The sequence below is a fragment of the Chroicocephalus ridibundus genome, chromosome 24 (assembly GCF_963924245.1).
Source record: "Chroicocephalus ridibundus chromosome 24, bChrRid1.1, whole genome shotgun sequence".
Classification (NCBI taxonomy): domain Eukaryota; kingdom Metazoa; phylum Chordata; class Aves; order Charadriiformes; family Laridae; genus Chroicocephalus; species Chroicocephalus ridibundus.
Window position 1 is genome coordinate 3,028,350 of NC_086307.1, and position 17,357 is coordinate 3,045,706.

Below are 17,357 nucleotides of genomic sequence, written 5' to 3' on the forward strand. Positions count from 1 at the left end.
CACGCTAAGTGGTATAACTGGAATTGGACTCCAGGTTTTGTGGTTTCCTCTTCATTTCTCTAATCCTTTGGTAGTTTGTGAGAATTCATAAGCGGCACATATTTAGATGACACAATTGCTCTTCTTTTTGCATGACTTCAGGTGACAACCCGAAGGTAATTACAGCTGTATGACCTTTAGTTTTTAAAAAGTTCCCACTGACGCACAATTAATTTTAGATTTGAAACTCCAGCAGCAATTCCTAGTGTCCCTTGCTGAATGATATAAAATGATAACTTCTTATCAGATTGTCTGTTTAGCTCCCTGTATTTGTGGGGAAAAACAAACTTTTCCAGGATGATAAAGCCACTTCCCTCTTGACACGCTGGAAGGAGCCAGAACATGGACAACTAGAGGTCTCTCTGGTTTTGTAATTGATGTGAACAGCGAAGGCCCTTGCCACTGGTCTATTATTGGTTTTCCTGTCAATATTGCCCACTGGTCGGGGAGCACTGAGTAAAAGACCCAGCCTCTCAATGTATTTTTCTGTGGGTTTCCTCTTCTTCACAACTCAGACTTAATGTGGGATAATGCCTCGTTGCATCAGTCCAACCCCTTTGCTCATTGTGCCCGTAGCAGCCATGTCTACAAGGTGTAAATGACTCCGAACTCTAAAAGCAATTTACCACAAGTGAAACTGCTAATTCTCTTCCGTCTTAATGCGATAATGAGAGTATGGTGCAGTCCTGCTCCCCCTTGGAAACAGGGAAAAATGGGGAGCAAGCCATATAAATACTGAGTCATAAAACATTGAAGTTCATTGCAAATGGCTCTATTAAGTGTGTGGAAGTGTAGGATTTACCTGCCTTACCTAGTTTCGTCCGTCAAGATTTATCTGAATCTTATAATCTCTGCTTTTGTATTTCGTAATGAATTCTTTAAAGGTGACGTCATCTCCCTTTATCACTGATACGTTACTTGAATTATGGGAAATTGTATTTTTTGTCTATTTGCTGTAAATTGTCTCTTCAAGTGCCTAACAACCCCTTAAAAAGAAAAAAGCTGGAAAAAACTCTTAAGAGTGAGGTCAAAGAAGGGACAGGTATATCTTAACTGATTAGGGTATAATTGGACACATGTATTAATAGACTAATTAGATGCACTTCACTACCAAAAAAAAAAGGGGGGGGAAATCCTGTAATTATATGGTGAAAGGGAAAAATACGATCAAAAAAGCCTACTTCCATTTCCTGCTCTCAGAGACTTGTGTACTGTTTTCCAGGGGTTGATCCAGCGTTACAGAAGGAGTCCAGAACTCAGATGCCCGTTCCATCTGCAACTCCAGCCTCAGCATCATCATCGTCATCATCATCCTCATCCAAATTTCACCGAGCTCGCTCCGGGGGAGCCAGAGATGAACGCTATCGATCTGGTAAGGGCCGGGCAAGAGTTCACCTGGGATTCCTGTAAATGAGGGAGAATGTGCCGTGTCCTCTGAAGGAGTCAAGCTTATGATTCATGCTCTGATGGGCGCTCCTACCTTGGTGGTTCTGTATAAAGAAACACCAGGCTGGTGGGAGTGCAGCTGCTGAATCAAAAAGAATGCCAAGTAGAAAAAAGCAAATAACATCTTGCCACCTTGATTTTTCTGGCTTGAATGCAACTATTCAATGCATGTCACTCACAGAACGGAAAGCCTATTTTAACCATATCTGTAGGTAACCGGATTCAGTGAAGTGACAGGTAAGAATTTGTTCCTGGAATTGGTGATTGCTGTGCATATCTGCTCTGGCGGCTTGGAGGATAAGAGCTCGCTTTCCCTATCTGTGCTTAAAGTACTTCGCGAGAGCAGCAGAACCGACTGACTAGAACCCTGCTGATTTCCTTCTCCGCTTAAGGAAAGGAGAAGGTGGCGGGACCTATTTTTTCTTTCCACCTGGTTTTGTTTTTGAGTTTGCATTAACAAGATTTAGGTTTTCTTCTCAACAGGGGCAAACAAAGTGTATCAGATATTCCTTCTCTAGTAACACTGCTCGTCAGCCTCGCCTCTGGGCCTCGAAGGTCTATATCCCACCATTTCATAAAGCGTTAGAAGAACGCAGTTTTCTGGTTTTTGAAAAAGCATAATTGAAATACATTAATCTGAGAAATGCATGTAGATGAGCTCTCCCTTGTTGTAGTAGTTTTTTAATAAGTTGTCTTCTCGTCACCAGTGATGTGTCTTCCTTTAAAGAGTTCAGGATGTGTGCAGAGGGATGGAAGCCTCACATCCTGGCCTGTTTTGGTTACTAATCAGCGTGTATTTACAGCCGCAGTTAGTAACCTTCAAGATTTACATGAAATCTGCATCCATTCAGGTTTTTGAACATAAGGTTTTACCGAAATCAGACAACTGGCTCAGAATTTGTCAGTTTAGAGGCAAGCGTGGCACCTGGGGCTGTATACACTGTCAGCTTAAGTGCATATCTTAAATTACGCACAGGCATGTTTTAGAATAGTCTTTGGCTGAGGGGAACAATCTGGTGGGGTTGGGGTTTCTATAAAAATTGCTGGAGACGCAAGAACTTGATGACTAATCCAGAAGATTCCAGACTAAAAAACCTGGCCCTGCTACATAGCTTGCTAACTTTAGAAACCTCCATTAGTTTCCCTATTTAAAAAAAAAAAAAAGGAAATGTTACTTATGAGATAGCAAAATGTAGTTGTTTGGGAAAGTGCTGTAAAATGGGGGATTGCATAAATCTAGCCAGCTAGCTGTAGTCACACATGTGTAAGCCTTCTGTGTGTTTCTTCCTCCTTTACTGTTGCAAAACTGAGTGTGTGAACTTGCATTTTGCAGATATCCACACAGAAGCAGTTCAGGCAGCGCTGGCAAAGCACAAAGAACAGAAGATGGCCCTGCCTATGCCAACGAAACGACGCTCTACGTTTGTTCAGTCTCCAGCTGATGCCTGCACTCCCCCAGGTTAGGTTCTGGCTGTGTGCGTGGCTGTGTGGATGTGAAGGTACGCATTAGTAACAGTTTCCAAATCAAGAGGCTGCAATTGTCAAAATATTCCAGCTCTTCAGCACATTTGTAGGTGGGCTCTTCCTCCTGTAGCTCTCCTGCTCCATTTCAGCAGCTGCTGCTTTTCACGGAGCTGCTGTGAGGGCTGGGAAAATGAGTCCTCTCCTGGGAGCTTGTAAAGAATCTGTTGGCAAGAGCTGAGCGGGAGTTCTGGACTGAGGCTTCTTCTTTTGCTTCCCTCACACCTGTTTCAGTTGCATAATTCACGTTTTGATTTTGTTAATACTCAACATACAGGACAAGGATTTGCAGCGCTGTACATTTCTGGGCAAGGACCTTGGAGGGGTTCCTGTGAGATTCCATGACTTGCAGGACTTTCCCTTCCTAACCCCTTCCATGTAACGGCTGCGGCGAAATACGTCGGATAACGTGGTGCCGTTATGGTGCATGTGCATCAGATGTTAATAAAGCTCCCTGTTTTCAAGCAGCTATATGCACTGGCTTAAAGATGATATATGCACTGGCTTAAAGATGAATATGCGTCATTTTTGGCAGTGACTTTTATGTTGTCTGTCATTGTGCAGAAGCATCGCAGTCATTTGGATGATGAAGTCATCTGAAGATTATGAATTCCTGTCTCATTGTGAATTCATATGTCTCTGAACCAGCTCTGCTAGGCCACTTCACTCATAACTATTCTTTCACCTCCTTTTTTCTTCATACTTCCTTTTTTCTTTTCCTTTCTACCGGGGGCTAGTGCATGTTCCCGGTGTCTGCTTGGCTCTCGGCTTTGTACAAACTTGTCCACGACTACAGCACGTTCTGAGCTGTGGGTACGACACAAAGGTCAGCACTTACAGTGTGTCTGGAATCAGTTTTTTCTTCAGCTCATGACTGCATTCTGCTTTGGCAAGTGGGTAGACTGTGATTTAATAGTTCGATTTACAACCAGAGTGTAGGCAGGCAATCACTTTGAAGAACACCTGAATTTTAGGCCAAAGCCAAACTGAATCTTTGTATGTGGCACTATACAACTTCAGGTGCCAAGTCATGAGTCCTTTCTTCATGATAAATAATTAGATCACAGCTTTAGGGCAGATGGGATATCTGTTCTCTTGGAAATGCAGATGCGGTTCCTTGTTGTAGTTTTCTCTGTTTTGTTTTGGGGTGGGGTTTTTGTTTGTTTTCTGCAATTGAAAGGGACTGTTCAGAATACCAGACAAAAGCATTTTCTGCGCGTGGCCTTGGCACGTTTGTTTCCCAGTGCCTGCTGCTGACCCCTCGCATTCCATTTCAGAATTACCAATGTTAGGCAATACAGCATCTGATATTATAGAACATGAATGGAAAAGTAATGAGAGAGAAGCCAATAAGTTGGAGAACCCAGGGGAAGGGTACTTGACTGAGAAAGTGAATCTTTTGTGTGCTTTAAGCAGGGGCAAAACACCAGGGGGAAATGTGTTCACACTGGACATGTCTGCTGCTTTAACTGCTGGTTTGGCCAATGTAACCTTGTTTGACACAGCCTGTGAAAAAGAGTTCTTCGTATGAGAAGCCTGTGCCATTGAGATGTGAATTGGAAAAAGAGCATGTTCAGTGCAATGTGCTTTTCCCTAAGCAGCTAGATTTTCTTTTCTGCTTCCACACAGACACGTCTTCCGCATCCGAGGACGAGGGGTCGCTAAGGCGCCAAGCTGCTCTTTCTGCTGCATTGCATCAGAGCTTACAGAATGCTGAGTCTTGGATCAACCGATCTATTCAGGGGTCATCCACATCTTCATCAGCATCTTCTACACTTTCCCATGGAGAAGGCAAAGGGACCAGTGGGTCACTAGCTGATGTATTTGCCAATACTCGAATAGGTAGGAGATGGGTATGAACAGAAAAATTGCTTTAAGTTCAGATTGTATTAATAAAGCTGGAGTTGTCCATCGCATAAGGGAAATTCGGATCGAGAGTTTAGTTAGTTTTGATGGAACTTGCTAGGCTTTGTTGGAGTTGCACGATTTTTTTTTTTCCTTAATTTCAGAATATTGAGTTGGGCGAAAAGGGGGAAGGTGGGGGGGGGGGGGGGCAGGAGCTTATCAAGGTAGAAGTGACTCCAGGGGGTAGTGATAGTATCGACAGGTTCAATAGGCACAGCTTTCTTTCCGTGTACTGTGTTGCGTATGTCTACAGCTGAAGCTACTGTGTGTACAGAGCTACCGTACGCGAGTAGCATTTGGCATCTGTGTCCTGATGAATACCATAGGGGTGTCTTTGCCTACCGAGTGGGGGAAATACTGAGTTTTAACATTCTCATCTTGCCCTAACAGTTTATTGTTTGTGTTAGATTTAACAACACACACAAAAAAAAAGGGGGGGCGGTGGGGAACCAAACCCAGCCATTTGTGTGAACAAATGAGCATGTTGTTCCAAAAAATGCGTATTGCAGAGTAAAGATTTAGCAGAGATCTTTCATGACTAGTCTGAGAAATAATCAGAGCATCCAGGTATTGAGAAGACGGAGCAAAATCTACAGATCTGGATACCCCAGGCTCAGTTTTTTGAGGCTCTGAGGTGCTCCTTGCTGCTGATGCTTCTGTATGAAATTGCAAAGTTTGGTTTTGCTCTGTGTATGTTTGTCTTTTTTATCTGCTGTTAAGGATATTACTGCATCCCAGGAGATGTCTGTATTTTGTGTGCTCTCTGCTTTTGCTTAACTGGTTTGGGGCAAGCAGTGCATAGAAGTGCTGGTGTTTTTAACTATTTCACTTTTTTTTTATTGCTGTTACTTTTGTTTGTTTATTTGCTGGGATGCAAGTTGTTTTTTGAAATGGAAAACCGGGGAAATTGCCCATAAAATGTAGTCAGTATATTTAATGTGTCTTTGAAGCAGAGAGGCTGTTTTTAATTGGAGCTTACAGAAACCCACGTTTGCCTTTTGTAATGAATTCAGGTAATCTAGCTTTTTACCTGCAGAATAACTACCATCTAATATAATAAGTATTTTATGCAAAATAGAAGTTTTAAATCTTCATTGAAATTGGATTTGCCGTGTAGATGCCACATTCATCCTGTGTTAACACCTGCTTTAAATGAATAGGAACTCTCACATACGCGTCTCTTTGGAGAGTAATAAAAAGTCCTGCAAATACTTGCAATTGTACAAATTCTAGGTCCTTCCTGGTGATCTTAGATGTTCAATACATAAGAAATATTCTGTGCCACTATATCTCCAAAGGTACGCAGAAATGGATTTATTTTTTTTCTCTTTCGAAACGGGGGGGGCGCAGAGAATCAACCACAAAATCCTTTCTGTGGGAATTATTCAGTATCTGACTTCCTCCAGACTCTCTCTGTGCAAGCCAACAGTTTCAAAATTGTTGGGTTTTTTCCTTTGTAAGCAACAGTTGCTCGTTCTATTAAGCCTGAATAGAATATTCTTGCCCTATCAGACGATTGAACCTACTGTGTTGTATAAAGAAATCCCACGTAAGAAAAATCGCTTATTTAAGAGAAAATTAATGAGAGAATTTCTGAAGTATGCAGAGTTATTTGCAGTTTTGAAGCTTACAAGCTCATCTGAAGAGCAAAACAGTGTCTTGCAACTTAAAGCAAAAGTAAGACCCAACTTGCTCTGTTCATTAGATTTTAAGTTTATTATTTAACTGCTGGGCAGGCTCGTGCTGTTTAGCCACCGAACTGGAAGAAATTTAAACCCAACATGATGTTTTGCTGATCTGCTGTAGTCAATAGCCTACCGTGTGTTTTGTTTTGGAAAGCCCTTACTGACAAAAAAAGTTAAATAGTATAATTCTAGCAAGAGAGGTTACTGCATAGGTGATGTAGGTTTTTTGTTCTGGGGCTTTGAATATTTCAGAGCTCATGTGGATCTCAAAGTTGGCTTGGTTTTTTTTTTTTTTTCCTTTTTTACAGTGCTGAAGGTCAAGAGATTTAGCTTGATTTGAAGGTTAGAGACCCAGAATAGGAATTCTGGTTTGGTGAACCACTTTGCTGACAGGGACAAAGCCACTCATCGTGTGCCGTTGTTTTCTGTTTTCCCCAACAGACAGTGTGCACCTCCTAGAGCTACTTAATGTTTAGGAAGCAGTGTGTTTAGCATTAATAAGGGCTACCACACATTCAATCCATTAAATTTTTAGGATTGTTGGTGACAGGTAACTAACACTTTGCTTGTTCTGTCGGATAATAGAAGGTATATGTTAATTGCCATCTCAATTTTCTCCCTCTCTTTAGAAAATTTCTCAGTTCCCCCAGATGTCACAGCAACTACCTCCACGTCCTCAGCACGGCCAGCAGCGATTGACCTTCCTCCTTCAGGGATCGTGAAAGGCATGCACAAGGGATCTAACCGCTCTAGTCTCATGGATACTGCTGATGGTACGGAACCTCTCACAGTGCGCAGAAATTAGAATGGTGTTAAGGAAGGACTTGAGTTGGGAGAACAAGTCATGTGACTTACGTGTATCCCATTTAAGCACTTCACAAATTTGGAAGGGTTATGGCAACAGCATTAACACATTCCTGTGCCGCAGTTGTGTCATTGGCGTTAACTCGTTCCCATGTAGCAATTGCCTACTAGGTACTGAACGGGAGAAGATCATGGGGGAGAGAATAGGCTTTTCTCTTCTCTACCACTTTTTAAGAAAAAAGTTACAAATATACAGGTAGGCTAATTGTTTTTAAAAGCTTTTGTCCTAGAATCCCCAAAAGGAAAGGTAAGGTGTACGAACCAATGTAATTCTTAACTGTGATTAGGGTCCCATGAAGCTGATAATGCTCACTCTAAGCTGGTTGGCATAAACCTTTGTGCAGAGGGGTAGCAGTGATGCTTCTGGTCTTGTGTCCTCCCTCCGCAGGCAGGCGCGGACCTGCAGGGTGGTTTTACAGCAAGGGCGAATCAGGCTTTGGAAGGGAGTAAATGCTTTAAAAGTGAATTTCTATTACTAGCATTTTCTGACCACTGACTTAATACAGAACTGATAAAATGCTTACTAATGTCATGCCGCGCTGGCACAGCCCTTAATAAAGGAAGGCGGTAGTTGAATGAGTGGGCACACCAAGGGAAGTATCCTCCAGTGGAAGGAGGTAAGATGTAAATGTTAATAGAGATGATGAACGCTTTTATTAGACAAAATCTTTCCCTCCAGGTGTTCCTGTGAGTAGTAGAGTCTCCACGAAAATTCAGCAGTTGCTTAACACCTTGAAAAGACCTAAAAGGCCACCCCTGAAAGAATTTTTTGTGGATGATTTTGAAGAAATTGTGGAAGGTAATAGCACTAAATAATGTGGGGTTTTTTGATCATGTATTATAAGTAAACACACATGCGCAGGGCTGAATTTATTTATGCCATCGTTTTTGAAGTTGACACTGATCCGCTGTTTGCAGCTGGCAGTAGCCTTCATTAATAGTCTGATACAAAACCAACGTTTGAAGTAATTCATTGTACTGCTGAGCTTTGAGTAGCCTCCTCAACACTAAACTTCTTCCAATAACTAAACCTTATTAACAAAAATATTTAAATAGGTTTTTTTAAACCCCTTCATTTACTTAGGGTACTTAATTAATTTCCCAAAAGGGATTGTCTTTACGAGTAATTTTATTACAACCGTATTTTGTAAGATTATTTGTCTTTTCTCTAATTTTCTGTTCCTTTCCTCGCTGTTGAATTGAATACCTTTTAATAGCACCTTAGGAGAAGACTATGTTCATGGTGTTTTGTTTTGTGCAGGGCTTCCTAGGAAATGAAATGTGATGGGGGTCGTTAAACCTAAAGATGCTGAGGAAAGGCATTGGTTTTCAGTGCATCTTTCCAGCTTAACTGTCTGGTAACAAATGGGCAAAGATGAACTGGAGACATGATTGAATTTTCTTCAGTTCCGCAGCCTGACCCAAACCAGCCCAAGCCAGAGGGACGCCAGATGACGCCTGTGAAGGGAGAACCCCTGGGAGTTGTTTGTAACTGGCCTCCTGCCTTAGAAGCGGCACTGCAGCGCTGGGGAACCACACAAGCGAAATGCCCCTGTCTGACAGCACTGGATGTTACAGGAAAACCGGTTTATACTCTCACATATGGTGAGTTGAGCCCTGGCTTCCGAGAGAGCAGCAGCGGATGGAACACAGGGTTGTTGGTCTTGGTATGGTTGCAAATACCGTCCTGGGTTTTGAGAGCTTTGTAGGCAAAGCACAAAGTGCCTGAAACAGAGGACGTGACTGTAGAAGGTAAAAGCAGTCAAGAACTGAAATATTCTCTTGTATGCTGGGTTGACTTAGAGTTGTGCAAGTCTCTCTTCTTTGTGTTCTAGGCAAATTGTGGAGCAGAAGTCTCAAGCTGGCCTACACACTGCTTAATAAACTGGGGACCAAAAATGAACCCGTGTTAAAACCCGGAGATAGGGTAATGAGTTTGGGACTGTCTGGTTCTCCCTCTGAAGTAAAAAGAGGTTTTGGGGGGGCTGTAACTTACCACAGACACTATAATCTTGTTCTTTTAATAGCAAAACTCTTATCCCAGGGACAAGCTATTTGGGAAAGACACTTTTGTGATTTTTCAGTCCTGCTGGCTCCTCTGTAAGCAACTTCTTGGCTCTGGACTTTGAAATACATCTAAGAAAGAGCATTGTACCTCTGAGAGAAATACAGAGCTTTAGATCTCTGTGTTTCGGCTGTGTGTGCATCTTCGGGTGTACGGGCACACAGGGAGTGCTGACACTGCTGCGTGAGGAGCCGTCTTCCACAGATATTCTGTGGAAGAAAGAGCGCTTGAAGATGCCCTGTGAAAAATGCTGTGGTAGAATGTGAAATAACACAAAGTTTTCTGACTTCCTGTCACTATAGAGCTGAACTTTGCAATTTTTCCTTGTATTTCAACTAACAAGATATTTTTATGAATTGTAGGTAGCCCTTGTTTATCCCAACAATGACCCAGTCATGTTTATGGTGGCATTTTACGGCTGTCTCCTAGCGGAAGTCATACCAGTGCCTATAGAGGTACCTCTTACCAGAAAGGTAACGTTGATGGAACTTACAGGAGCGATAGGCTGATGTGGGATGAAAACCAAGTCAGACCATCAGCCGCTGAAAGAGTTTCCCAGCATCCAGCTGCTGCCTTGGCAGCTCTGTGTCAACGCAATGTGCGAGACCTTTGTGAACCTGGAATAGCTGGTTAAAAATGGAAAAACATATTGACCAGAGCACTGTGCTGAGTAGCTGGGCATGGTCGATTCACCTAAATGCTGTAGCCTTCATTCTGTTATTGCAAATAATTTATACAGGTAATATTGTGAATCTGCCCTCTGATCGGTGTGAATTGGGTCTCCTTTCCAGCCATGCTTAGCACCTGCCAGTCTTTTGACTTTGCTGGAGGCTGGAGGTGCTACGTATTTCTGAAGACTTCGAGGCGCTTTTTATAAATGATTTGCTCAACGAAGCATTTTCTTTACCCTTACCAGAATTTTTGCAATATTGCCATATTACTGCCGTGTCAAGAACTGTCTAAAACTATAGATTTCGTAAGAGGAATCAAAAGCAACAGGATAATGGCAAACATATGGCAAGAGAGGTGGTAATGAAATGGCGAGCTCGTCTGGTAATCCTGCGGGAGTCACCGGGCTTTGCTTTCGTTTGTCTGCAACGTGACAACTGCTATAGCAACCAACTGCAAAATTAAAACTCCCAGTATTTGCCCAATCAGATTTCTTAGTGAGCTACCTCATTTCAGTGTTTTTATCATTGTGCAATAGAAATTAATTCCTGGGGAAAAAGAGGCCTTGTTATTTCACTGTAATTACATGTTTTGCTTTTTTTGCCTCCTCATTCCTCTTTGAAGCATCTGGGCTTCCATTAATGAAAATAAATGGTGTCTGCTCGATGCCTGGATGCTGGGCATGAGCACTTGTTTTCGGTGGATTTCACATCCAACGCACTTTCGTCTTGCCAATGCAATACTTGTTTTCTGTATAAAGAGTTCCCTTTGAGAATCACCAGATTTCTCTGCAGTCTGTCCCCAGTTACCGAATCGTTTCATTTGTGAACAAAATGAATTGAAAAGAGCAGGCTTGGTATGCAGAAGACTAAGTAGCCCTTCTGCATTTTTGTGGTGGCTTATCATTTTCCTATGGACTTTTATTGGCTTGTAGGCATGTCTCCATTTCCCCAGCTGGCCTTTGTGCTGGATATGTATCATCTTCCAAAATGTATTATTATCTAAGCTTAGAAGCGGTTTTATTCATCCCTGGCCAGACAGTGCTCGTCATTTGAGTTTCAAACCATTGCCAGACATTGGATGTAGGCAGAGAAGGACAAACCAAAGGAAAGAGTGTTTGTGGGCATGGGTTTTTTTTTTCTTTTTTCCTCCCCATGTGATCCATAATGTTACCATCCAGTTACCAGAGCATTACCAAACCTTGGATTTTGGTAAGGGGAAAGTTGACTTACGTCAACCTTAAACAAGAATGACTTTTTCCCCCTCTTCCTTCAGGATGCTGGTGGTCAGCAGATTGGTTTTCTGCTGGGAAGCTGTGGTATTGCTTTGGCCCTCACCACTGAAGTTTGTCTGAAAGGGCTTCCGAAAACCCAAAATGGAGAAATTGTGCAGTTTAAAGGTTAGATGCGTTACATACTTGGCTTTTGATTGTACTTTTGCTATAGCTGAACTGTCTGACAGTGGTTGTCAGAAGTCTGATAGCGTCACTTCACTGCGTAGGTTTTCTGCGTACGGCGTAGATTGATCTGTGTGTCTGACGGAATTGCTTTGTGGTTCTGGAAGTCACAGTGAATCCGCCTTACAAGCCAGGGCTGTCCTGAGGTCCCTTCAGTTGCATTTGGCAGGTTCAAAAGCAGTTTTATTAACGATACAAGAAGCTATGTTTAGAAATACTGCAGGGATCTTTCCTGAGTAGAGGAAGTGCCTTGTTGCCCACTGAACTCCCTGATGAGAAACGAAATGAGCCTTCTGGCTGGTAGCTTGGCTTGGATTGGTATTTTGCTTGTGTAACTCAACTTGGACAAATAATGGGGTTTTAGTATATTCTTGCGGAATATAAATCCCTCAATAAATAAACCGATATTAATATTCCACTTTAATTTTGGCTCTAGGTTGGCCCAGACTCAAATGGGTTGTGACAGATTCAAAATATCTCTCCAAATCTCCTAAGGACTGGCAGCCCAACATCTCAGCTGCAGGAACTGAGCCAGCATATATTGAGGTAAGTAGTGAATGGGGAATAGAAAGTAGTTTCCGTGAGCTGAATTTAATGTTCTAATCACCAGGGAGATAATACTTTCACCTCACTACCTTAAACTTCTCAGTTTCTAGCCACTGAAACAAGTCTTTCACTGTGTACAACCTGCTGTGAGGCTTATTTTAGTTTTTAATATCTTTGTGGCCTTGAGCGCTGCTCGAAATGAGTTGAACGCTGTTCTTGTTCCAGAAAGCTTGTAATTGAGGCAACTGAGCTCTCCGAGATAGTGTACTTGATAACGCAGATTTCTGAAACTCCTTAAGCCCACAGTATTTTGAATTTTCTGCTCTTCCTAGCAGGGCTTATTTTCATTTGTACACCTCAGTAAGGCAACTTCTAGGAATTGCAGGGGTTTAAGTAGTAACAGTAATTTGGCTATTCTAAAATTACAGATTGGCTTTTCAGTTTACTTACAGGAGCAGGAAGAGATGCTGTGAGAAGTAGTAATAGTGACATAAACACAAACACATTCAATTGCCATCTTTATCTCCGGTCTCCCTGGAGTTGGCTGAACACCTTTGCTACCCGAATAACTATATTTTCTGTAGTGAACCTTGCTGATACCTTTCTACAAACAGGTACTTTTTAGAGTATGTCTCAGCAGCTTTAGAAAAACAAAACTATTTAATATGGATTCTGTGACTTAATTTCCTTCATATGTGGGATCCAGAGTCACGCCTTGACTTTATTTTTCCTCCTCTCAGTACAAGACGAGCAAAGAGGGCAGCGTTATGGGCGTTACGGTGTCTCGGATTGCCATGCTGTCTCACTGTCAAGCCTTGTCTCAGGCCTGCAACTATTCCGAAGGTGGGTGATGTCCCAGAAACATCAAAGGAATGAAGGTTCAGCAACACCATATTTGGTGGTTACCTCTCATATTTTTAACAGCTGTCTATGAGTAATCAGCACACAACATCTACTTTAAAAAAAGGAGCGGGGGGAGGATGGTGTGGATTAACTCTCCGCAGAACTAAAGACTACCTGTACTCTTTTCTCTCCCAAACTACATCATTTTCACTGCCGTAGTGAAGAGGAATAAAAAGTGGGATTTGCATCATGCCTAGAGAGTTAACAAGTCTGTTCAGATGAATGAAAAGAGGAGCGTTTTCCAACGGACTTGAGTCTTTCTCTTGCTCTACTGATGGATCACCATTAAAATGCATTTCTGAACTTTTGTTCTTGATAGTGTGTGTAATTATCAAAGCGCCTCTTGCATAAACTGGTTCTGTACTAGCTGCATGAGGCTTTTTGGCTAATCCAGAAATGGAGGTTGGAAATTGCTGGTGGGAGTACAGAGAGTTCTGCTATAGGATATGGTTTTAGCCTGGTCTACCTTGTAAATCAAGCTAATTATATACCCATGACTGAAACTTTATTTTTAGAGCTCTATGTCATAGTACTTTAAAATGCAGAGTTTGTCTTTTGCAAGCCATCACTTTAATTTCCATTGCTTCTGGGAGTTGGCGCTTGAATGATGTTCTCCACTGTCTTCCCTCGCTGCTGATGCTTAATGAGGTTAAGACCCTTCCTGTTCTTCTGATGTGCATTACAGGCTGCAGTGTAATTTTCTTGCAACTTTCTGGGATGTGTTCCTTCTCTTAAACTGATGTTCGGTTGTGTTATTTTGCATAACAAGGAGCTCTGACTAGTAAAACGTATAATCAGACAAACAAGGCTCTGCGCTTGCTTGCTACGCGTGTACCTCTTGGAGCAGCTCTGACAGATTCAAGCGTATGCAGATTCCAGCATAAATAATGGTCACAGCTGTCTTGGCACGTTTCACTTCAAAACTACAACTTTCTTTTCCCAGGTGAAACGATAGTGAATGTTTTGGATTTTAAGAAGGATGCAGGGTTGTGGCATGGCATTCTGACGGTGAGTTGAGCCTGTAAGGACTTTCTGAAGCATTTCCTGATTCTTCATAATTGCAACATTTGAGGAGATGGTTGAGGATACGTTAATTACCTATTAAGTCACCCATTTCTCTCCCCGGTAGATCTGCAGTTCTCTGGAGGAAGCGTAGAAGCATCCTCAGAAACCTTATGTGAATTCATGGTGGGGCAGGGCTTGATGAGGAGTGAGAGTGACTCGTATTTTTGTTTCATTTATAGGTGTTGTGAACACTTTTCTGAAAATCTTTTTTCTACTTTTCAGAATGTAATGAACAAGCTGCATACTATCAGCGTGCCCTATTCTGTGATGAAAACCTGTCCGCTCTCGTGGGTGCAGAGAGTTCATGCCCACAAAGGTAACTGTGTGTGTGTTCCACAACTTCAGCTTGAAGTTCTCAGGATAAATGAGTGAGGGGCATTAAAATCTCAAATGCTTTAGAGCCTGTCGTCTTGCACTTCCATGACAGATCTCGAGGGCCAAAACTCTTAATTTATTTCTAAATATGCACAAAGTCCTAATGCCATGTGAATGTCAGTGAACTTGACGGGGCCCTCATGACCTGTGTACTTGAAGGCAGTGCCTTTTCTGAGACCGAGAAAATAGTTGAGCACAGCGAGATCCACTGGTTCCCGGTCTTCACCGAGGACATTCAGATGGTGTTACTGATTTATGCACTTCGGAGGAGGAGCTGCAGCAGTGACAGACCCTGGCTCAGGCGGTGGGCAAATGGCCTGTGTGCCACAGCAGATGCTATTGTATGTTGGGGTTTGCTGTTACTGCAGGCTCACTTAATTAAGGCTCGCTTGCTTTAGTGACAGTTCTCTCATTTGGGGGTGTTGGAGTGTGTAGTCATACAAAAATGACTCATGGAAAGCCTTTACTTGTCCTTATTTTTTTTTTTTTTTGTGTGTGTGTGTTGGTTTGCAGCAAAAGTTGCTTTAGTCAAGTGTCGAGACTTGCACTGGGCCATGATGGCCCATCGAGACCAAAGAGACGTCAGTTTGAGTTCTCTGCGCATGCTGATTGTAACCGATGGTGCAAATCCCTGTGAGTATCCGCATCCTGCTGTTTTCAGGAGAGAGGTTTCTCAGTGGTCTCCCAGGATCAAGCTTAACTCCTTTTGTAGATACCTCCAAGAAAATTTCAGTTAGGGCAGCTGTCTAGCGCCACAGAGCTGTGGGTTGTGGTGCGTGAGCATCCGGGCAAGGGGGTCTCTGTGCTTCCGTCCTTTGAGTACGAGTTGTGAAAGATACTGCAAAGTAAAAAAACTGGAGAGTTGAATGGGGAGCTCTTGTGTGTAAAACAGAGTTCTGGGAGACACAGTGAGATTCGTTTTAAATTGTTCACAGGGGAAAAGGTAAAAGCTTTTAAGAAGAACTTTGAAGGGGAAAAAAACAACAGAAAAATCTGCAAGGAATGCTGTTAGTGAAAAGGCTTAAAGAATGTTTGTCTAGATGGCACCACCTGGAAGGGATACCTTGAATACCGTTAGACCTGTTTTGTTTATACGTCCGGCATGGAAACGGACCCTACGTATGTGCAGTAGTTGTTGGAGGTTTGGAAGGTATTTTAAGCCTGTTGTACCATGAGCATGTAACAATTCTGAAGGAAACGGGGAGAAAAGCAGGCTTGTTCCCACAAGAGAACACGCCTGTTCCCAAGTCACATTCAGTAGGCACTTGAGCTCCTTTGTGGCTGCTATCTTGGAAGGTGCTACCTGGAGTTTTTAGAAGGGATACAGTATATACACTCTGCAAGTGCACTGCACTTATTTCTAGCTTATTTTACGGACAATTTTAAAAATCAAATTATTTAAAGACATAGTGGCATATTTTCTTTCTTTCCAGGGTCTGTTTCCTCATGTGATGCCTTCCTGAGCTTGTTTCAGAGCCATGGGCTTAAGCCAGAGGCAATTTGTCCATGTGCCACATCTCCAGAAGCGATGACTATTGCAATACGGAGGTAATGGGCGTACAGCATTGCAGCCTGTTTGCTAGATTAAGTGATCCAGGCTGAGGTTTGTTCACACATCGGTTGGTCTTAGTTGACTTAAGCATGTAATGAGCTCCACTGACGTTTTCTGTGTGTGGTCAGGTATTCAATAGCTAAGTTGTTAAACGTCTCTCCTAAGATATGAGTGCTTTTTTCCCCCTCTGAAATGTGTGACAGCTCAACAGTGCCTGTAAGAACTGTGCACTGCTTTTTCCAACTCTTTGATTTACACAGCTGTGTGGTATTCTTGAATCTGACGTTAAATTTGATATCACTTTGGACAGTGATTTTCATAGTTGCTGCCTTCTCTAGTAAATAGTCCTGTAATCAGCTGGCCTGGGAGCTGGTGTTTAACGCGGAATAAGCTAAAGAGCTGGAAGAAGAGCTGCACTTGCCCAGGAATATGATTTCTTGCTTATCGATCAATGTGGCTCTTCTGGGAGGCAATCTCTACTGCCATCTCACAGTTTTAAATTCGTTATGCGAAGAAGAGACACTGAAATATGCATATTTCTGTTGCTGCAGTATCTTCATCCTAGTCCAATAATAGCCTGTGTGCCTGATTTAGTGTATTGATTTTGTGTCCTTCAAAGGCCTGGGGTCCCCGGGGCACCTTTGCCTGGAAGAGCCATCCTGTCCATGAACGGCCTGAGTTTTGGTGTGATTCGTGTCAACACCGAAGACAAAAACTCTGCTCTCACTGTCCAGGATGTTGGCCACGTGATGCCAGGAGGTAAAAATGTGCAGCAGTCTCCTGTAAGACCTTTTTGCAAATGGTCTGGAATGTTTTAGAAAAAGAACCGGTCGATGTTCTCTCCCGTGTTCAGCCTCAGCAGGGGGGTCAGGCAGTCCCCGTGCAGGCTCTCATCCCTGTCACGGTTAAATGTGTCAGCTCTTGTACGAGGCAAAGCCTGGGGACTGTTTTAACAATGCACAATTTGTCCTAGGAATGATGTGTATCGTGAAACCTGATGGACCACCTCAGCTCTGTAAAACAGATGAAATTGGTGAAATCTGTGTTAGCTCCAGAGCAGGAGGAATGATGTATTATGGGCTGGCAGGGGTGACAAAGAATACATTTGAGGTACGTGTAGTAGAATGCATCTTCTTCCCCCGTTTCCTGTGTAGAACTGATAGGCTTGTAAAATCTCTTGGGTTTGTAACTTAAGTGTTAATATTGGTTTTTTTTAAAAAGATACACTGAAAAACTCCTTACGGTTAAATATACGCAGTGTTCCCC

At 42.6% G+C, this 17,357-nt stretch overlaps 1 protein-coding gene across 3 annotated transcripts in view; it reads left to right on the forward strand.

Moving 5' to 3' along the window:
• Nucleotides 1-17,357, forward strand: part of DIP2B (disco interacting protein 2 homolog B) — a 69,677-nt gene that overhangs the window by 35,652 nt on the left and 16,668 nt on the right. Inside the window, exons 3-19 of one of the 3 annotated variants that reach the window (XM_063358949.1) lie at nt 1,262-1,411; nt 2,819-2,944; nt 4,636-4,848; nt 7,226-7,369; nt 8,140-8,259; nt 8,868-9,065; nt 9,296-9,387; nt 9,888-9,998; nt 11,470-11,593; nt 12,087-12,196; nt 12,937-13,039; nt 14,043-14,107; nt 14,387-14,480; nt 15,053-15,172; nt 15,973-16,087; nt 16,711-16,850; nt 17,065-17,201. In XM_063358949.1, coding sequence (XP_063215019.1) covers nt 1,262-1,411; nt 2,819-2,944; nt 4,636-4,848; nt 7,226-7,369; nt 8,140-8,259; nt 8,868-9,065; nt 9,296-9,387; nt 9,888-9,998; nt 11,470-11,593; nt 12,087-12,196; nt 12,937-13,039; nt 14,043-14,107; nt 14,387-14,480; nt 15,053-15,172; nt 15,973-16,087; nt 16,711-16,850; nt 17,065-17,201 — 2,162 coding nt within the window. The remainder of the gene's footprint in view (nt 1-1,261; nt 1,412-2,818; nt 2,945-4,635; nt 4,849-7,225; nt 7,370-8,139; nt 8,260-8,867; nt 9,066-9,295; nt 9,388-9,887; nt 9,999-11,469; nt 11,594-12,086; nt 12,197-12,936; nt 13,040-14,042; nt 14,108-14,386; nt 14,481-15,052; nt 15,173-15,972; nt 16,088-16,710; nt 16,851-17,064; nt 17,202-17,357) is intronic. The other 2 variants (XM_063358950.1, XM_063358951.1) reach the window with 2 other exon arrangements.